The sequence below is a fragment of the Mirounga leonina genome, unplaced genomic scaffold (genome assembly GCF_011800145.1).
Source record: "Mirounga leonina isolate KUSES-001 unplaced genomic scaffold, KU_Mleo_1.0 Mir_180, whole genome shotgun sequence".
Classification (NCBI taxonomy): Eukaryota; Metazoa; Chordata; class Mammalia; order Carnivora; family Phocidae; genus Mirounga; species Mirounga leonina.
The window spans coordinates 16,945-39,350 of NW_023270469.1; the positions used below are offsets into that span (position 1 = coordinate 16,945).

General features: G+C 43.4%; 1 protein-coding gene and 1 non-coding gene across 2 annotated transcripts in view; one reads left to right on the forward strand and one right to left on the reverse strand.

Annotated features, from left to right (window-relative positions):
- The first annotated feature begins 508 nt into the window (after nt 1-508).
- Nucleotides 509-22,406, forward strand: part of PRDM7 (PR/SET domain 7) — a 28,883-nt gene continuing 6,985 nt past the window's right edge. The window contains exons 1-6 of the mRNA XM_035024496.1: nt 509-550; nt 5,751-5,863; nt 11,102-11,247; nt 11,658-11,781; nt 12,099-12,206; nt 20,833-20,882. Coding sequence (XP_034880387.1) covers nt 11,122-11,247; nt 11,658-11,781; nt 12,099-12,206; nt 20,833-20,882 — 408 coding nt within the window. The 5' untranslated portion in view covers nt 509-550; nt 5,751-5,863; nt 11,102-11,121. The remainder of the gene's footprint in view (nt 551-5,750; nt 5,864-11,101; nt 11,248-11,657; nt 11,782-12,098; nt 12,207-20,832; nt 20,883-22,406) is intronic.
- Nucleotides 8,709-8,811, reverse strand: LOC118023906. Its single transcript, XR_004682929.1, has one exon. It is a non-coding gene; the product is annotated as a U6 spliceosomal RNA (small nuclear RNA).

Genomic DNA, 22,406 nt, shown 5'->3' on the forward strand with positions numbered 1-22,406 from the left:
ACCTCCCAGCTATCTGATCCGACTCCCCCTCCATACTGTTCTCCAGAGTGGCTGCACCAGCTTACATTCCCACCAATAGTGCAAGAGGGTTCCCCTTTCTCCACATCCTCGTCAACGCTAGGTGGTAACTCATTGTGGTTTTGATTTGTATTTCCCTGATGCCGAGTGATGTGGAGCATTTTTTCATGTGTCTGTTGGCCATCTGTATGTCTTCTTTAGAGAAATGTCTCTTCTGCCCATTTCTTGACTGGATTATTGTTCTTTGGGTGTTGAGTTTGAGTTCTTTACAGATCTTGGATACTAGCCCTTTGTCTGTAGTGTCATTTGCCATTATCTTCTCCCATTCCATGGGTTGTCTTTTAGTTTTATCAGCTGTTTCCTTTGCTGTGCAGAAGTTTTTCATTTTGATGAAGTACCAATAGTTCATTTTTGCTTTTGTTTCCCTTGCCTTTAGAGATGTGTCTTGCAAGAAGTTGCTGTGTCCAAGGTCGAAGAGGTTGCTGCCTGTGTTCTCCTCTAGGATTTTGATGGATTCCTGTCTCACATTGAGGTCTTTCATCTATTTTGAGTTTGTCTTTGTGTATGGTGTAAGAGAATGGTCCAGTTTCATTCTTCTGCATGTGGCTGTCCAATTTTCCCAGCATCATTTATTGAAAAGATTGTCTTTCTTCCATTGGATATTTTTTCCTGATTTGTCGAAGATTAGTTGACTGTAGAGTTGAGGATCCATTTCGGAGGTTTCTATTCTGTTCCACTGATCTATGTGTCTGTTTTTGTGCCAATACCATGCTGCCTTGATGATCACAGCTTTGAAATAGAGCTTGAAGTCAGGCATTGTGATGCCCCCAGCTTTGGTTTTCTTTTTCAACAGTCCCCTGGTGATTCAGGGTCTAATCCGGTTCCATACAAATTTTAGGGTCTGTGAAAAATGTTGGTGGTATTTTAGTAGGGATTGCTTTGATTGTGTAGATGGCTTTGGGCAGCATAGACATTTTAACAATGTTTATTCTTCTAATCCATGAGCATGCAATGTTTTTCCATCTTTTTGTGTCTTCCTCAATTTCTTTCATAAGTGTTCTGTAGTTTCTAGAGTATAGATACTTTACCTCTTTGGTTAGGTATATTCCTAGGTATGTTATGATTTTTTGGTGCAATTGTAAATAGGACTGATTCCTCAATTTCTCTTTCTTCAGTCTCATTGTTAATGTATAGAAATGCAACTGATTTCTGTGCATTGATTTTATATCCTGCCACTTTGTTGAATTCCTGTATGAGTTCTAGCAATTTTGGGTAGAGTCTTTCGGGTTTTCCACAAAAAGTATCATGTTATGTGCAAAGAGAGAGAGTTTGACTTGTTCTTTGCCAATTCAGATGCCTTTTATTTATTTTTGTTGTCTGATTGCTGTTGCTAGGACTTCTAGTACTATGTTGAACAATAGTGGTGACAGTGTGCATCCCTGTCGTGTTCCTTACCTTAAGGGAAAGGCTCTCAGTTTTTCCCCATTGAGAATGATATTCGCTGTGGGCTTTTCATAGATGACTTTCATGATGTTGAGGTATGTTCCCTCTATCCCTGTACTTTGAAGAGTTTTAATCAAGAAAGAATGTTGTATTTTGTCAAATGCTTTTTCTGCATCCATTGAAAGGATCATATGGTTCTTGTCTTTTCATTTATTAATGTGCTCTATGATGTTGATTGATTTCCAAATGTTGAACTACCCTTGCATCCTAGGAATAAATCCCACCCTGCTGTGGCGAATAATCCTTTTCATGTACCATTGGATCCTATTGGCTAGGATCTTGGTGAGTATTTTGGCATCCATGTTCATCAGGGATATTGGTATGTAATTCTCCTTTTTGGTGGGGTCCTTGTCTGGTTTGGGGATCAAGGTAATGCTGGCCTCATGGAATGAGTTTGGAAGTTTTCCTTCCATTCATATTTTTTGAAACAGCCTCAGTAGAATAGGTATTATTTCTTCTTTAAATGTTTGGTAGAACTCCCCTGGGAAGCTATCTGTCCCTGGATTCCTGTTTTTTTGGGAGGTTTTTGATCACTGCTTCAAATTTCCTTGCTGGTTATTGGTCTGTTCAGATTTTCTACCTCTTCCTGTTTCAATCTTGGTGGTTTATAAGTTTCCAGGAGTGCATCCATTTCTTCCAGATGGCCTAATTTGTTGGCATATAGTTGCTAATAATATGTTCTAACAATTGTCTGTATTTCCTTGGTATTGGTTGTGATCTCTCCCCTTTCATTCATTTGGGTCCTTTCTCTTTTCTTTTGGATAAGTCTGGCCAGAGGTTTATTGATCTTATTAATTCTTTCAAAGAACCAGCTTCTAGTTTCATTGATCTGCTCTACTGTTTTTCTGGTTTCTATTTCATTCATCTATGCTCTAATTTTTATGATTTCTCTTCTCCTGCTTGGTTTAGGTTTTATTTGCTGTTCTTTCTCCAGTTCCTTTAGGTGTAAGGTTAACTTGTGCATTCGGGATTTTTCTACTTTTTTGAGTGAGGCTTGGATGGCTATGTATTTCCCCCTTAGGACTGCCTTTGCAGTATCCCACAGGTTTTGGACCAATGTGTTTATGTTCTCATTGCTTTCCATGAATTGTTTAAGTTCTTCTTTGATTTCCTGGTTGACCGAGATGTTCTTTAGCAGGATGTTCTTTAGCTTCCAAGTGTTTGAATTCCTTCCAAATTTTTTCTTGTGATTGAGTTCCAGTTTCAAAGCACTGTGGTCTGAAAATAACGCAGGGAATAATCTCAGTCTTTTGGTATTGGTTGAAACCTGATTTGTGACCCAGTATGTGGTCTTTTCTGGAGAAAGTTCAGTGTGCATTCGAGAAGAATGAGTATTCTGTTGTTTTAGGGTGGAATGGTCTGTATATATCTATGAAGTCCATCTGGTCCAATGTGTCATTCAAAGCTTTTGTTTCTTTGTTGATCTTCTGTTTAGATGATCTGTCTATTGCTGAGAGTGGGGTGTTGAGGTCTCCTACTATTAAAATATTATTATCAATATGATTCTTTATTTTGGTTTACAGTTGGTTTATGTAGATGGCTGCTCCCATGTTGGGGACACAGATATTTACAATTGTTAGATCTTCTTGTTGGATAGACCCTTTAAGTATGATATAGTGTCCCTCTGTGTCTCTTACTACAGTCTTTAGCTTAAAATCTAATTTGTCTGATAGAAGAATTGCTACACCAGGGGCGCCTGGGTGGCTCAGTCGTTAAGCGTCTGCCTTCGGCTCAGGTCATGATCCCAGGGTCCTGGGATCGAGCCCTGCATCGGGCTCCTTGCTCTGTGGGAAGCCTGCTTCTCCCTCTCCCTCTGCTGTTCCCCCCTGCTTGTGTTCCCTCTCTCTCTCTGTCAAATAAATAACTAAAATCTTTAAAAAAAAAAAAAAGTATGGACTTTAGTAAATAATAACGTATCAATATTTGTTCATTAATTGTGACAATTCTGAAGAAAAATAGAAAGAGAGTAGAATTTAAAGGCCAAATAAGAGAAACCTATTGCATCAGACAGGAAGCCTAGAGGAAATGGGTGATTTCCTAATAAGAATGCACAATAACAAAATGGACCCTAAAATAAGGAAAAAACAGGCAGACCAATTAGCCACCCAGGGCCTCTTCCTCCTGCTGGTTCTCCTCTCACTGTTCTGGGGTTTTCCTCTCCCAGGACAGAGAAGGAACAGGGACAGAACTGTTCTGGAGCTGCCCTGAGACCTGACCCCACTCACTGTCTTCCTCTCCCCCAGCCATGCCCTGCCCGGTGAGGACACCATGCACGGGGAGTCTCAGGGATTGTTGATCCTGATGTGTCACCTAGCTGTTTTTGGATGGCAAGGGACTGGAAACACTTACTGAAGTAAAAGAAGTTATTATTTTTTAATGGTAGAAATACATTAGGAGACAAGAGTGTGTTTGGACCTGGCAGGCCCAGGGGCTCACACTCTCACAATGTGACCTGGACCCTCTCCAACGCTCCATCCTGCTAAGTGCTCTGGGGTGGCCCCATTCCCAGGCACAGTCTCTCTCACTGCATCTGGGGCCTCCCACAACTCCAGGCTGACTCCCACTCACCATCCATTCTACTGGGAAGGGTTTCTCTTTCCCTTGGGTTCCATGAAAAGTCATGGCTTTAAGGGTCTTTGGCCTGGCTTCAGTCACATTCTCATCCCTGAAGCCATCAGAGCACCCAGAAGATAGAGCAAGGGGTTGGGTAGACTTGCATCATACGCCCATCTCTGAGGTGGGTGGAAAGTAGGGTCTGCCCTCTGGAACTGTTTGGATGGGAGGCAGGTGAGATGTGGTTCCCAAAGGCAAGCTGAGCTGCTGGACTTGGACGTGAGAAGAGGTGCCAGGCTGGGAAAGCAGCAGATTCCGCATCACTGGTGACTGACTGCAGGGCTGTGGAATCTGAAGCCCAAGGAAGGAAGGGGTCACTTAGAATCAGGGGCTGCAGCCACCCATCCAGTGCTCTTGCTGTTCTCCCATGATGGCAAGATGCTCTTCCACTTGCTGAAAAAGCAATTTTGCTGTTGGTGGGAAACTCAAGGCTCCTGCCTAGGACATTGGGTCTTTGCATCTCAGAGACTGGAAGGCACACAGACCTCACTCGTGTCCCTGGGAGGAGGGAGCCCCGGAGTCACACCTGCCCCCCCCACATTAATCACCCATCCCCAAAGAACAAACTGGCTCATTTTCCAGTCTCTTCTCTCTCCTTTACAAAGAGCAGAGACCAAATGTGAGGCTGGTAAGGAAATTATGGCTCATTGAATCAGTGTGAGGCTCAAGATTATTCCACGGCACGGAATCCACACTTGGCAGGGTGTTCAAAGGCCAAAGACCCTGGGTCATGCACGTGGCTCTCCGAGACCATGCAGCCTCAGTGAGAAACTGCCTGCTGGGAGACACAGCCACTCCCATATCCTTGATTCTTCATGAGTATGCATATCTATATCACAACCCGGAGGCCAAAGGACTACAGGACCAGTCTGCTTGTATAACCTCTGCCCCCCGGGCATCCCCCCTTGGCCCAAGCCTCGTTGGTCTGTGGAGGTCCTGGGGAGCGGTGACTCAAGCAGCCCCTCATCCCACCCCGCTGTCCACATCCCCAGACCCTTCCCCTAGCCCCTCCCACACCGGCACACCCGCGTACTCAGGTACAGATTCCAAAAACCAAGAGCAGCTACTGTGGGTCAGGCACAGTTGGGCACAGTGGAGACCCAGTAGCTAATGAAAATATACATATATTACTATATGCCACTGTTTTAACTCATTTGAACCTCATGTTGACCCAGAAGTGGGAATTATTCCCATTTTACAGGTGAGGAAAATGAGGCACAAGGATTAAGTGGCTTGCCCAAAAATCTTCCAGAGTGTGTGAGACCTAGGATTTAAGCTCAGGTTCTTAACCACCACTCTGGGCTTTCACTCTGAAACACACCTCGTTTTCCCCTTAGCAGAACCTTCTCTCCACCTTTGTTTCCCCCCAGGCATAGCACCTGTGTTTTGTTTTCTTTTGTTTTAAAGATTTTATTTATTTAAGAGAGAGAGCATGCTTGGCAGAGGGAGAGGGAGAGGGAGAAGCAAGCTCCCTGCTCAGTAGGGAGCCCAGGCAGGGCTCCATCCCAGAACCCTGGCATCATGACCTGAGCCGAAGGCAGCCACTTAACTGGCTAAGCCACACAGGTGCCCCTGTTTTCTTTTGTTTTAAATGCCCTTTTCTCTTTTATTTCCAGCTGCCTCCCAGCCCCACCCACAGACTGACCTTCCAGGCCAGGCAGAAGGCAACGGTGAACCACAGGCCAGAAACAGCACTGCATAAAGAAGACAGCCAAGCCGAGATGGTCAGGTGGTCATGGGGGTAGTGATGTAGGAAACAAAAGCAAAAGAAATGTAGCTTAAATTAAATCTCCTTACAGCTTGCAGCCCACAGATGGATACTTGAAACATGCGGAGCGTGACCTTCCTCAAGGAACTCACGGCCACTTTAGTGCCTTAATGTTTATGTTTTACTGAAGACTAGAAGTAACCTTGTCTTGCCAGCAGCTGGCCCCTCAAGGTCCTAAGAGCCTCGCTTCCAGATTCCTTGGAGACTTGTGCTATCCCTCACCCCTACTAATTAAAAAGTATGATCAGTCACTCCTCACAATCCCAGTACAGCTCTTTCTGCCCACAGGTCCTGTTCTGGGAGCAGGGAAGAGGTGACGGTGTACGCAGGGAGAGACAGGAGGCCCCTGACTCCCCTCACTAGGCTCTGAAACTATTCCTGGCAGGTGGAGATGCTGAGACAGAGCAGAACAAGGGATAGGGGGACAAACCAAGATGGCACAAGAGTCTCAAGGCCACAAGCTTCCTGGTCGGTTCTCAATAAAAGACTGCCACTAGAAGCCCTCATTAGCAACCCACTCAGGAACCCTCTCACTCTAGAGAGATTTTTCTTTCCTTTCTGTTCTCACCTTCACTTAATAAGCTTTCACTTTGCTTCACCCTTTTGTGTTGGGAAGATTCATTCTTGGACTCCGTGAGACAAGACCCCTGAAACCCTGTAACTGTAGGAGGAAGGAGAAAAGGCTGCCCCATCCCAGTCTGAGTTGCTGTCACTGGATGGTGCATCCTCAAGGTCAGGGGGCCCTGGCTCTCCCAGGCCAGTGCTCACAGAGGGAAGAGATAGTGATAGGGACTGCCAAACCCTCAGACACTGTGAAAAGACTGTCGCTCAAAAGAGAGGCCCCAACTCGGGCCCACCAGGCTTCTGGACATGGGGCCCACAGGCCACACCCACCAGCAGAGGCTGTTGGAGCTCTGGAAGACTGGGGCTGTCCGTGGCTGAGGAGAGGATCCTGGAACGGTTTCTGCCCATGGCCATAGGTCAGGACCTCCTGGGCCCCTGCACTGACAACAACCCTCACCCCCCCCCCCGGCCCCCGACAGACCCTGGAGCCCCGGAAGCCTGCAGGTGATGGAACTCCGTGAGCTTCGTGCTCCCCCGGACACGGGCCTAGGGACTGGGGGTCGGAGCCTTCCACTGGGCTCCCCCTAGAAGACACATAAAATTAACCATCCCAGGGCCTACTTCTAGATTTTATATTAAATTATATTGATAAGACTATATACTTATTTGCCAAACCGAACAGTTTTAACATTAACTTTATAAGAAATGTTAATATCTGACAGGCTAGCCCACCCACAATTATTTTCAAGGTTCCTTGCTATTCAAGTTATTTTTACACATAATCTTTCTCTTTTTTTTTTTTTTAAGATTTTATTTATTTGACAGACAGAGACACAGCGAGAGAGGGAAAACAAGCAGGAGGAGGGGGAGATGGAGAAGCGGGCTTCCCGCTGAGCAGGGAGCCCGATGCGGGGCTCGATCCCAGGACCCTGGGATCATGACCTGAGCCGAGGGCAGACGCTTAACGACTGAGCAACCCAGGCGCCCCTACACATAATCTTTTTAACCAGCTTGAAAAATTCCACAAGTTAAATTGTTATTTTTATTGGAATACATTAACATCTGGAGACCCGATGCATTTATAACACTGAGTATTTCTGTTGGAGAGCACATTATGCCTTTCCATGTGCTTCTTTTCTTTCTGTCACTATCCTTTTGAATTTTTCTTATTTGTTGCCAAGTCTTAGTTTGGGAAGTTTTTTTTGTTTGTTTGTTTGTTTTTTGAAGGTGTCGTAGTTTCGTTTTAGTTTTGCTATTTAATGGGTCCTTTTACTCCACTGTATCTTATCCAACAGGAAGAGACCACCTTGCAAGTGCATCCTACTTTACCAACTTCCTTACTATCCCAGCAGGAGGAAGGATGGTTTCCTAGCAACAGCCTGGCCAATGAGAGACGGTCATAGCTCAGCCAATGAGAAGTCAGGACACTTCAACTCCCTTTACTCCCGTGAACATTTTGTTTTTAATGGCCTTCCCAAATCTCCCTTCTCCTCTCTAAAAGAGTAGCCCTCTCCTTTGTTCCGAGGACTAGCCTGTGTTTTTGCCATGGTTTGCTAGTCCTGGATTGCAATTCTCTGCTATTCCAGGATAAAGCCATTTCTGCTGGTAAGATAACTAGCAGCTTTCCTTTTGAGGTTAACGGTGAGCACTTGAAGAGCGAGATGTTGTCTTTTTAAAATCTCAAGTTCTTTGAGCAGTGAAGCCAACAACAAGGACCACATAGATGCTCCTGCACAAGATCGACCAGCAACTCTGCGCCGACCCAAACATCTGCCACTACACAAATGGTCTCACAGTTTCTAGAAGCTCCCCCACTCTCTTACTGTTCCCTCTACTCCCAAACTCCCACCCAGCACTATTCTCGTGGGAACTGGAGAGGTGTGTGGGCCCTTAAAGGTCTGATCGGCCACTCCCTTCATGACGCCAGGGGGAGCAGTCCACTTAACTGGGCAACTTTGCCTGGAATCTGGTGGTCCTTCCATGGTAAGAATTCTGGAGTTAGGAGGCCTACTTTAAGTACAAGGAAATCATGTTACGTTTTTGTGATCAAAACTTAGCAAGGGCCAGAAACACTATTCCCATTTTATCTGCTGAAAGCCAGTAGGTCTTAAACTGGCCCACTTCTGTGGACCCACTGTCCTTACATTTGATGCATTTTTATGCAGAGTACTTGTATTTTTTTTTTCAGGTTTTTTTTTCTTCGATTTTATTTATGTCTTCTTACTTCTGATGACTTTTTTTTTTTAATATGGAACACTTCACAAATTTGCATGTCATCCTTGAGCAGGAGACATGGTAATCTCTGTATCATTCCACTTAAGTATATGTGCTGCCGAAGCCAGGGCTACTTCCGATGACTTTTAGACCTACATTATTTAAACATGCTTTTTACTCACAAATGCCACTTCTACTTTTAGTATAGGAATTCTCTGAGTGGGAGCACCTGAGTGCTCAATTAGTTAAGCATCTCTCTTTCCATTTCAGCTCAGGTCATGATCTGAGGGTCGTGAGATTGAGCCCTGCGTGGAGCCCCACCTTGAGCCCTGATCCAGGCTCCTCACAGGGCATAGAGCCTGCTTAAGATTCTCTCTCTCTCTCCCTCACCACCGCCCCCCCACCCCACTTGTGCTCTCTCGCTCTCTCTCGCTCTCTCTCTCTAAAAAAAAAGAAAAAGAATTCTCCGAGTGGTTTTCTAATATACTTATTATTCCATTTGTTGGGTTTAAACCTTTGAGCCGTATAGACTTTATTTGGTGCCTATACATTGTCTCATCACAAATTACTGAATTACATAGTTGTCCCCTGAATGTAATGCGATATTCATTGTGTACTAAATGCTCATATATAGCTATTGCTAAAGGTGGATTTTACAAGGAAGGGCACAGGCGGCCTAGGAGACCCTTCCAGAGCCTGAAAGTCTGTCAGGACACAGGACGGCCAGGTCCATCCTAAAGACCAGATCTGCCGTCAGCTCAATGCGCTATGCTCAGCCTGGGATGCAGGATACTCTGCTCGGTCTCCTGCCGTGCCCAGCCTTCACCAACGTGTGGGTACAGAAAAGAATCAATGAACACTGCCATACTACGCCTGCGTGCTGGGGCTTCTTGACAGACACGCACTGGACTCGGAGCAGCCAATCCCCGCGGGGTGGGGCGGGACCGCCCACGGGGGTGGAGTTCTGCCAATGACTGACACACACAGCTGGCCCTACGCTCCGCCCCATTAGACCCTTTCTGACCGCCAATTGGAGGGAACAGTTTCATTGCAGCGCTGATTGGTGGCTTCTGCCTGACAGGGCAGTACAAGCCGGTGTCTCGCCTTCGGAGGCGTCTCACTTCGCACCGGGCGGGAAGCGCGCGGGGGCTCCGCGAGGGCGCCAGACCAGGGTGGGCAGTGAGGGAGGCCGGGGAGACTGACGGGAACACGGAGGCCTTTGCCGTGCCCTGTGAGAACCTTCTAAACCCTGACTCTGAAACCTTCAAATCCCACCCGGGAGACCCTAGATCCCCTCACCCTGGCTGGCTCCAAATCCCCTCAGCCTCAAGGGACGCCAAGTCTCGCCTCCTTAAGGGAACCCGATTCCGCTGCCTTGGTGGCACCTCACGTCTCGGCGTGAGACCCCAAAGCACCTCAGCTGCAGAAACCTCAAATCCCTTCACCCAGAGAAACACTAAATCCCTTGATACTTAGACCCCAAAATATCCTGAGTAACACAAATTGCCCTCAGCCTGAGGCGCCCCCAAAACCCTCAGCCTGAGACACCCAACATGTAGCACCCGCAGAGAACAAATTTCCCCAGCCTCAGAGACCCTAAATACCCTCAGCCTGTGAACTCTCAAATCCCTTCAGCTTCACAGACCCCAGGTAACCTCCAAGTCAGAAAACCTAAAGCCCATTAATGAGAGACTCCAAATCTTAGAATGAGAGACCTCAAATTCCCTCAGTCTCGAAGGTCCCAAATCCTCTCAACCTAAGCATTCTAAATCTCTCCAGCCTGAAAGACCCCAAATCTTGTCCTGAGAGACTGCCAATACCATCGGCCTGGGGAACCCCAAATGTCCTCTGCCTGATGCCCCAAATACCCTTGACATGAGAGACCCCAACCCCCTCACCCTGAGTGAGACCAGATCCCCTCACCCTGGGATCTCTCTGTCCCTTAGAGATCGAGCCTGTTTATACCAGATTTTTCCAGAATCCCCAGGGGGACACCCCAAGAAACCCTTCTTTGAGAAATACTCACTTCCTGTCCCTGGAACAGAGCTGTGACAGTCTGTCCCCAGTCCAGGCATTCAGGGACCCCCAGGTCTCCTTGGTGCTCTTCTGGCCTTGCACCTCAGGACTCCCATCAAACACCCACAGCCACATCCTTCAAGGAGCCTTTGCGACCTTTTCCTCAGATGGGCCAAACTGCAGCGGAATAAAAGAAACAAAATCTAGCTGTTAGGATGGCCTGTCACTGCCAGTAGGGATTCTTCCATCCCACCAATACCCCCAGACCTTCCCTGCATCTTCTAATCCTCTCTGGGGTCCCCACATCTTCTCGCTCTGGACACCCTGCCCAAATGGAGAAGACAGGCGTGGCTCTGGGCAGTGGTCTGGGCTGTCACCCTCTCTCAGCACCGTCTTCTTCCACAGGCCTTGGGGCAGAGAGACTCATGGGGCCATTGCCAGCCTCAGAGTCAGAGCAAGGCCTGCCGGGAGGTCCCAGCACCATGAGCCTCAACAGGTCCCCAGAGGAGACCCCTGAGAGAGACTCAGGGAGAGCAGGATGGAAGCCCACGGTGAGAGGTGTGGGAGAAGCTGGGCTCCAAGCATGTCTGCGGGAAGGATGAGGAGGGGGCCTGGTGACAAGGCGCTGGTCCCTGGAGGACCACGGACCCCTGGCCTACATTCGCTGCCTATGGGCACAGGAGGGAGGCACTTGCTCCTTTACAGGATGGGGCTTGGGGGGAGGGGCACAGGACAGCACCATCAGCAATGGCTCTCTGTCAGGAGAGAGCTAGTGAAACGCTCAGTGTGTGTTCAGTCAATCGGGACACCATCAGGAAGGAGAGACGCTCTTGACCCTTGCTTCACAGAGAGCACTCTGAGCAATGGGGGAATGCTCTACATTTAAGGTGGAGGAGAAGGCCCAGCTCGAAATCCCAACTTGTATTAGTAAGTCACTGATGGACTCTCTTACTTTCTCTAGGCCAGAGATGCTTTCAAAGACATTTCCATATACTTCTCCAAGGAAGAATGGACAGAGATGGGAGACTGGGAGAAAATCCGATATAGGAATGTGAAAAGGAACTACGAAACGCTGATTGCGATAGGTAACCAGAAGGGCCGGGTGCTGACAAGACTGGAAAACATGAAACGGGCCTTCAGTCCCTGTATTAGTTTGCCTCTTGGGCGCCTCTGTCTGCTCGCAGTTCCCTTCTGTGTGAAGACAAATCTGGAGCAAAACTGTGTTCTTTACTATCAGTGTAGTGCTCGGACTGGCAATGCAGAGCTCACCTCTCGCCTTGCTTTAGACTCTACCAGCTCATCCAGTTGAGTCACACTGACTGGGTGGTGTGTCCACTGCCACTGTGCTTTGTTCCTCCTTCTAGCTCTTCCCTTTTAGGACAAGAATTTTGCTTCTTTCCAGGTCTCAGAGCCCCTCGACCAGCTTTCATGTGTCACCGCAGGCAGGCCATCAAACCCCCAGTAGATGACACTGAGGATTCTGATGAAGAATGGACACCAAGGCAGCAAGGTGAGGGGCCAGGAAGATTTTGAGGTTTCCTCCTGAAACCCAAGGTTTAGGTCTCAGCTGCATCTCAGGAGTTAACAAAGGAAACTATTTCCTCAACAACATAAATGCAAGATGCAAAACAGCATATCATAGAGTAAGAGGCTATTCATATAAAGATTTTAAATGTGGACAATAATTATATTACTTATAAATGCATTAATAGTGTATAATAGGTGGTAAATGTATAAAAACAAAAGAAATGCCAAATTCAGAATAGTTATCATAAGAGAAAAAGGAAGGGGTGGCAGGTGGCTTTGCTGTGTCTTGGCTAGTTTTCTCTAAGATTTCATGTATTTGAGAGAGAGAGCATGAGAGAGAGCCCGGGTTGGGGGGAGGGGCAGAGGGAGAGGGAGAAGCAGACTCCTCACTGAGCAGGGGACCCGAAACAGGCCAATCCCAGGACCCCAGGATCATGACCTGAGCTGAAAGCAGACGCTTAACCGATTGAGCCACCCAGGCACCCTACTCTTCTGTTTGTTTGTATTTTTGTTTCTGAATTTTAAAATAGAAATTAAAAGATGTAAAGATAAAAATAAAAAGATATAAAGATATATAGTTGTGGCAGAATGTTGAGATAAGGCTGAATGGTGGTGGATATATAGGTCTTCCAGTATGATTCTCCACACCTTTCTATATATTTAAAATTTATCATTTTTTTTAAAAAGACTCTTTTCCCTAAACATTATTAGCTAATGAAAGGACGGTTAAAGAAACCTTAATTAGACTGTAAGTCCACCAAAGTGCTAATCTCAGTTATTCTTATTATTCAGTTATTGGATTAAATGTCTTAGAAGAGAATATGATGAACATATGTAAAGATACATAATTGTTTATCTTTAACCACACACATCTTTTTACCCCAAAATGAACCAGATTCTTTGTCTTAATTCTGGAAGAGCATTTGAGATAACTATTTTGTCTCCCTGATCTTTCCCACATATAACTTACCAGAGCAGCATCAGGCAAATGACATCAGATGCAATCATTACAAAAGAGAACTGAGAAACATTTCCTCTTCTGCTATTCAGACAAGAGAGTTTAGAGGAAGAGTCGATCTCCCTAAACTGGAGAAAGCAACCTGGATTAGGTCTATGATTCTATCTATGGATTTCTGATTCCTTAGGCTCTTTTTTTAAATATTTTTTAAATATTTATTTATTTATTTGAGAGAGAGCGACCATGAGTGGGGGAATGGGCAGAGGGAGAGAAGCAGACTCCCCGCTGATCACGGAGCCCAACACAGGGCTCCACACGAGGCTCGAAATCATGATCTGAGCTGAAACCAAGAGTTGGCTGCTTAACTGACTGAGCCACCCAGGTACCCCAGATTCCTTAGGCTCTTAAAACTAGTGTAAGGGATCTGAAAACACAATGCCTGGTTGTTCACAAAGGTTTTGACACGAAAAGAAAGTCTTCATAGGGAACATATATCCCATGGTTTACCATATATCTACACAGCTTTATCTGGACTCAGCTAAAACCCCTACCCCACTCAATGTTTTCATTTTGGTTATAAAACATAACAACATAAATTTACTCTCTTAACGATATTTAAGTATATAACACAGTATTGTTAACTATATGCACATTCTTGAACAACAGATTTTTAGATCTTTTTCATCTTGCATCACTGAAACTCTATACCCATTGAGCAACAATTCCCCATTTCCTCCCCTCCCCACCACAGGCCCTGGAAACAACCTGTCTATTCTCCATATCCATGAAGTAGATACCTCATATAAGTGGAATCATGCACTCATGTGATGTTTATCTCAATTAGCGTAATATCCTCAAAGTCCATCCATGTTGTAAAATATCACAAGATATCCTTCATTGTTAAGGCTGAATAATATTCCATTGTGTCCATATATGATATTTTCTTTATCCATTTATTTGTCAATAGACATTTAGGTTGCTTCTGTCTCTTAGCTATTATGAATAATGCTGCAATGACTATGAGTGTTACCTTCTTGCGTAATTAATCCCATCATGAGGACCACATTCTCATGACCTCGTCTAATTCTGATTACCGTCCAAAGGCCCCATCTCCAAATACCATCACATTGGAGGTTAGGGTTTCACATAGGGATATTTTGGAGAGACATGATTCATTCCATAGCACCCAATTGTTAATAGGGTTACTTGATTTTTTACTATTGAGTTATAGCAGTTCTTTATATATTCTGGATATTAACCTCTTATCACAGATGTATGTTTTACAAGTATTTTTTTCCCTTGCCTAGGTTTGCCTTTTTACTCTGTTGATTGTGTCCTTTGCTGCACAGAAGTTTTTAATTTAGTATGGTTCCATTTGTCTATTTTCTGCTTTTGTTGCCTGTGCTTTTGGTCATAAACAAGAAATTGTCACCCATTCAAATGTCATGAGGCTTTTCCCCTTGTTTTCTTCTAAGTTTTATAGTTTCAGCTCATACATTTAGGTCTATGGTCCATTCTGAATTGATTTTTGTATAAGATGTAATATAAAGGTCCATCTTCATTCTTTTTAAGTTTTCATTTTAATTACGGTTAGTTAACATACAGTGTTATTATATTAGTTCCAGGTGTACAATAGAGTAATTTAACACTTCCATTCAACAACGTGCACTCATCACAACAAGTGCACTCCTTAATCACCATCACCTATTTAGCTCATCCCCCCACCCACCTCCCCTCTGGTAACCATCAGTGTGTTCTCCTCTATAGTTAAGAATTTGTTTCTTGGTTTGCTTCTCTCTTTTTTTCCCCTTTGCTCATTTGTTTTGTTTCTTTCTTTCTTTCTTTTTTTTTTTTGACAGATTTTATTTATTTGACAGAGACACAGCAAGATGTCCATACCCTCATTGAGGACATACCAATAAAGTCCATACTTTATTCAAGTTCCTTCTGTTCTACCTTTCCTGGCTCCAGGATCCCATGCAGGGCACCACATGACATGTGGTTATCACGTCAAAACGGACAGTGATGGTTATCATGTCTCTTTAGGATCTCCTTGGCTGTGTCTCAGACTTGTCTCGTTTCAATGACCTTGACCACGTTGAGGAGGACTGTTCAGGCATATTGTACAAAGACCTGCATTGAGATTTACTTATTTTTCTCCTGGTTAGACTTGGGTTGTTGGTTTCAAGGAAGCGGATCAAAGAGGTAAAGTGCTCTGTCGTCACTGTACAACAAGGGAACACTTGTCACCGTCCGTGTTGACGTTGGTCACCTGGCTGAGGCAGTGTTGGTCAGGCTTCCCCACCATGAAGTTTCTCTTTCCCATGCGCGGACAGTGTGTTTTCGTGAGCAGGAAGACACTGTGTGGAGCCCACACACTTTAGGATAGGGGAGTTAGTTCCACCTCCCTGATGGGTGGCTGAGTGTCTACATCTATTATTTGGACTTTGGTAGGAGAGGTCTATTCAACCCATTTGTAAAAACTTGTGTAATCTGTTAATAAAAATGCAAGCAAGTAATTTAAAAGATCGCATTGACTTCACTGAACAGTTCATGAAATGAGCATCATCCCATCTAGCAAATAGAAAGGACCTCATTTGAGCTGCAGGGAAGGAAAGATTTTCAAAAGCAGAGAGGGAATTGAAAAAGGGAAATTATTAGCAAAGGATGCGTTGTTTTAGGCAAGGTCACCATCCTAAGGGGAACAAAGGGGACATCCAGTACATTTTCCAGGTTGACTGGTTAAAGGTTACATGGGGTATCTGTGTGAAACTGCATTTAGTTTAGGTATTAAGTCTTGGTTCACTGTCCTGGGTCTCTTAACATAAGTGACATTACCAGGCCAAGCACCGTAAAGGAGGGTGTGGTTGTTATGCAGATTTAAGTCTGTGCCTTCTTCCTTGGTAAGAATGGGTTGAGATTTAGTCATTCTTCTGTTCCTGGTAGAGATAGGATGACTCCCTTACAAACAGATTTCCTTTATCTGTGTACATTTCACTCACCAAATGGCAACCTCTGCTCAGTTTTCAGAGATTCTCCTGTGTCTTCTGGTTCTAAAATTAATCAGCCCCAAATAATCCTTGTGCCAAAGAGGCATATTTGGGGTGGCATATTCTGCCTTCTTCACATGGATGCACTTCTGTTTGCTTATGGATTTCTGTAAGAGTTTCACCACGAGACATAGAGCTGCTGTGCATAACTACATGCGAGTTTTTGTTCGGAAATAGCTTTTCAAAGCAGTTGTCTAAATACCAGAAGCACGATTGGTGGATCCTAAAGGTGAGACTTATTTAGCTTTGGAAAAAAAACTGCCAAATTGTCTTCCAAAGTGGCCATACATGTATTCCCCCAGTCTGAAGGACAGTTGCTGTCATTTCTCACCTTCCAGCAATAGGTATTCTTGTTTTTTGTAGTTTTGCATTTTTTTATTATGTTCAGTTAGCCAGCATGTAGAACATCATTAGTTTTTGATGAAGTGATCAACGATTCATTAGTTTTGTATAACACGCAGTGCTCATCACAACACGTGTTCTCCTTAATACCCATCACCCGGTTACCTCATTCCCCCACCCCCCTCCCTCTGTAACCCTCAATTTGTTTCCCGGAGTCCAGAGTCTCTCATGGTTTGTCTCCCTCTCTGATTTCTTCCCATCCAGTTTTCCCTCCCTTCCCTCTGATCCTCTTCGTTATGCCTTATGTTCCGCATATGATTGAAACCATATGGTAATTGTCTTTCTCTGATTGACTTATTTCACATAGCATAATCCCCTCCAGTTCCATCCATGTTGATGCAAATGGTAGATAGTCATCTTTTCTGATGGCTGAGTAATATTCCATTGTATATATGAACCACATCTTCTTTATCCATCCATTCATCTATTGAAGGACATCTCGGCTCCTTCCACAGTTTGGCTATTGTGGACATTACTGCTATGAACATTGGGGTGCATGTGCCCCTTCTTTTCACTACATCTGTATCTTTGAGGTAAATACCCAGTAGTATTTAGTATTGCTGGGTCATAGGGTAGCTTTATTTTTAACTTTTTGAGGAACCTCCATACTGTTTTCTTTTTTTTTTTTTTAAGATTTTATTTATTTATTTGACAGAGAGAGGCACAGCGAGAGAGGGAATACAAGCAGGGGGAGTGGGAGAGGGAGAAGCAGGCTTCCCGCGGAGCAGGGAGCCCGATGTGGGGCTCGATCCCAGGACCCTGGGACCGTGACCTGAGCCGAAGGCAGACGCTTAACGACTGAGCCACCCAGGCGCCCCATTTGTTTTGTTTCTTAAATTCCACGCATCAGTGAAATCATGTGGTATCTATCCTCTGACTGACTTATGTCACGTAGCATAATACTCTCTAGCTCCATCCATGTTGTGACAAATGGTATGATTTCATTCTTTTTTTATGGCTAATAGTCATGTATATATTATATAGAGATATAGGTATAGATATATTTATATATATATATAACATCTTCTTTATCCATTCATCAGTTGATGGACACTTGGACTCTTTCCATAGTTTGGCTATTATAGATATTGCCTGTATAAACATTGCGGTGCATGTATCCCTTTGTATTAGTATTTTTGTATTCTTTGGGTAATATCTAGTAGTGCAATTGCTGGATCATAGGGTAGTTCTATTTTTAACTTTTCAAGGAAACTCCATACTGTTTTCTGGAATGGCTGCACCAGTTTGCATTTCCACCAACGGTGCAAGAGGGTTCCCCTTTCTCCACTTCCTCATCTTGCGTTGTTGATTTTAGTCACTGTGACAGGTGTGAGGTGATATCTCATTGTAGTTTTTATTTGTATTTCCCTGATGATCAGTGATGTTGAGCATCTTTACATGTGTCTGTTGGCCATCTGTATGTCTTCTTTGGAAAAATGTCTATTCATGTCTTCTGCCCATTTTTTAATTGGATTATTCATTTTGGAGGTGTTGAATTTTATGAATTCTTTATATATTTTGGATACTGGCCCTTTATCAGATATGTCATTTGCAAATATCTTTTCTGTAGGCTGCCTTTTAATTTTGTTGATTGCTTCCTTCACTGTGCAGAAGGTTTTCATTTCAATGAAGTGCCAACAGTTTATTTTTGCTTTTGTTTCCCTTGCCTCAGGAGACATATCTAGAAAGAAGTTGCTGTGGCCAATGTCAAAGAGGTTACTGCCTGTGCTCTCCTCCAGGATTTTTATGGTGTTAGGTCTCACATTTAGGTCTTTAATCCACTTTGAATTTATTTTTGTGTTTGGTGTAAGGAAGTGGTCCAGTTTCATTCTTTTGCGTGTTGCTGTCCAGTTTTCCCAACACCATTTGAAGAGATTATCATTTTCCCATTGGATATTCTTTCTGGCTTTGTTGAAGATTAATTGATTATATAGTTGTGGATTCATTTCTGGGTTTTCTGTCTGTTCCATTGATCTATGTGTCTGTGTTTATGCCAGTACCATACTGTTTTAATCACTAGAGCTTTGTAATAGAACTTGAAGTCCAGAATTGTGATGCCTCCAGCTTTGCTTTTTTTTTTAAGGCATCTTCATTCTTTTGCATGTGGCTATTCTAGTTTCCCAGCACCATTTGTTGAAAGGATTGGCCTTTCCCCATTCTGTAGTCTTGGCATCCTTTATGAAGATTATTAAACCATATGGGCTTTCTAGTCTGTTCCACAGATTATATGTCTGTCTTTATGCCAATAATATGTTGTTTTGATTACTGTAGCCTTGTAATATGTTTTGAAATCAGAAAGTGTGAGGCCTCCAGCTTTGTTCTTCTTTCTCAAGATTGTTTTGGTTCTTTGGGGTCCTCTGAAATTTCTTATTAACTTTAGGATGACTTTTTCTATTTCTGCAAAAAAAAAAAAATACCACTTGGGTTTTGATAGGAATTGCATTGAATCTGTATATTGCTTTGTAGTGTAGACATTTTAACCATATTAAGACTCCTAATCCATGAACATGCGGTATGTTTCCATTTACTTGTGTCTTTTTTTTTTTTTAAGATTTTATTTATTTATTTGACAGAGAGAGAGAACACAAGTAGGCAGAGTGGCAGGCAGAGAGAGAGGGAGATGCAGTCTCCCCGCCGAGCAGGGAGCCTGATGAGGGGCTCGAACCCAGGACCCTGGGACCATGACCTGGGCCGAAGGCAGATGCTTAACTGACTGAGCCACCCAGGCGCCCCTACTTCTGTCTTCTTTAAATTCTTTCAGCAATGTTTTGTAGTTTTCAGTCTATGAATGTTACACCTCCTTGGTAAAGTTTGCTCCTAATTATTTCGTTCCTTTTGGTGCTATTATAAATAGGACTGTTTCCTTAATTTCCTTTTTGGATATTCCAAAATAATTTCTTAATTGCCAATTTGGATTATTGTTAGTACAATACAAATGCAGCTAACTTTTTTATTAAGTTCAATTAGCCAATATCATGAGTTTTTGATGTAGTGTTCAATGATTCATTAGTTGTGTATAACACCCAGTGCTCCACGCAATACATGCCCTCCTTAATACCCATCACCTGGTCACCACATCCCCCCACCCCTTACTGATTTTTTTAAAGATTTTATTTATTTATTTATTTGAGAGAGAGAGCACACATGCACAAGTTGGTGGGGAGTGGCAGATGGAGATAGAAAGGCAAAGAATCTTAAGCAGACTCCATGCTGAGCACAGAGCCCAACGCAGGGCTTGATCTCATGACTCCAAGATCACAACAGGAGCCGAAACCAAGAGTCAGACACTCAACTGACTGAGCCACCCAGGCACCCTAAATGCAACTGATTTTTTAGTGTTAATTTTGTACCCTTCAACTTTGCTGAATTCATTTGTTAGTTCTCACAGGCTTTTTTGTGGAATCTTTAGGATTTTCCACATATGAGATCATGTCATCTGTGAACAAACATAATTTTACTTCTTTCTTTCCAAATTAGATACCCATTATTTTTTTTTCTAATGCCCTAGCTGGGACTTCCAGTACTATGTTGAATAGAAGTAGTGAGAGTGGGCATCCTTGCCTTGTTCTTGATCTTAGAGGAAAAGCTTTCAGGTTTTTTTTTTTTTTTTTTTTTTAAGATTTTTTTATTTATTTGACAGAGACAGAGACAGCGAGAGCAGGAACACAAGAAGGGGGAGTGGGAGAGGGAGAAGCAGGCCTCCCGCCGAGCAGGGAGCCCGATGTGGGGCTCGATCCCAGGACCCTGGGATCATGACCCGAGCCGAAGGCAGTCGCTTAACCAACTGAGCCACCCAGGCGCCCCAAGCTTTCAGTTTTTAACTGCAGAGTGTGATGTGGGAAATAGACTTCTTTATTATGGTGAGGTAATTTCTTTCTATTCTCAGTTTGTTGAGTATTTTTGCCATAGAAGTTCATGGCATATGTTTTAATATGTGTAATGATAACTTATGAGCATAGGATGAAGCATAAATGAGGTTTTGTCTTTTTTTTTTTTTTTTTAAACATTTTAGGTCAATTAGTTCATGCCACCAGTAGCAGCATAGGCTTTGATGATAACTTCAGAAACCATTTTCCAATCACCCTTTGATTATCCATGTACTTGTCACTCCCTGGTTAAGAACTCTGTGTCTCTAGTGAGAGCCCCTAGAGTTTGGAAATATTTACCAACCAAAACACTGATTTCTTATCACTTTATAGTCAGACCTTCTTGGGTGGCATTCAGAATGGAGCAGAATAAACACCAGAAGGTGAGTATTTCCCAAAACCTGTTGACAAGAAAATCTTTCTCATGGATTTAAACACAGGTAAGAGTAGGAGCTGATGCCTTCCTTTTCTGATCTCTTTAGCACAACATCCAATATCATCATCACTTTAATAGCTATTAAGAACAGCAACAATATTAGCTACCACTTGTTTTATTTTCACTGTACTTCAGACTTTATTTTAAGCATTTACATGAATAAACTTACTTAAACCTTACAACAACCCTATGAGGTGGGTACTATAAATATCACTATTTGTAGCTGAGGAAATTGAGACAAAGTCATGTTTGATTATATACCTGAGATCACAGTACCATTGGTAGTGCAATCTAATCCCAAGCTCCTTCTCCAAACCACTTACAAGCTCATTAAAACTTTCAGAGTTTTTTAAAATTTACATCATTCATTTGATGATTCCAACCTCGGTTCTTTTCTATTATGCTCAAGTGAGAGATGAGCTAAGACCCTCTAAATAAGAGAAGCTTACAAATATACTAGCAATTTATACACTGGATGATCCCAGATGAAGGAGATAGGCTCCCCACCCTGAGAGTCTCCCATTCTAATAAGAGGAAGCATGTCCCAGCCCTGAGTAGTTTCAGGTTTGATGATTGACAAACAACTAATAAAATGACTTTAAGATTTCATATAGGTTACATAATATTCATTAGAAACTCCAGATAGGTATCTGGAACTGATTTAAAATGTTCATACTTGTAGGAGGAAGCAACAACTCCTTCCTCTGAGCTCTCATTAGGCAACTCTCATTTTGTTCAGAATCATTTGTGTAGACTGTCTCTGCACTGCAGGCTCTTTCTTCTCAGAAGTCCCAGGCCCAGCTTAAGGCACCAGAGGGCCCCTCAATGTTTTCTGCATGAGTAATTCCACATTTACAATTAAATTAGAAGTAAGAAGGTCAGGGAATGCTAAAAATAATATCTGTGATTTAGATTTTGAACATGGGGACAATTGAGAGGGTAAATTGATAATGGGACTGTAATCTCATATTCATACTATATCAAATAGCTCACCAAACAACTTGATGATCATTATGATATTTTCTGTTCTCTATAACATTAAGAATTAGTACATAGACCAATTTATGGATCAGGAAACTGAAGAGGGCTAGTTGGGGTACAACCTAATTCAAACAAATTGACAGGAACCAGCCAATCTAATTCCAAATATTCTTTCTTGGATATGGCAATGGCAAATTTAGCATCCTTTTTTTTTTTTTCAGTGTTTAGATATATTTCTGCCAACCCTTTCTTTGCTTTCTTCCCCCTCTCTCCACTCTGTCACCTCATTTTCCAGATGTGTGCTGTCCCCTCCATTTGCCTGCATTTCCTCCTCCATCAAATGTCCACTAGTTTATAGAAGATCCCCTCTTTTCCTCTATGAGCCCTCATCACCTTCTTTCACAGACCTTACTGATTCCCAAGTAATCTCCCTCCCTCTCTCTCGCTTTTATGGAGAAATTTGAGAAATTTAAAGCCATGGGTTCTAGTC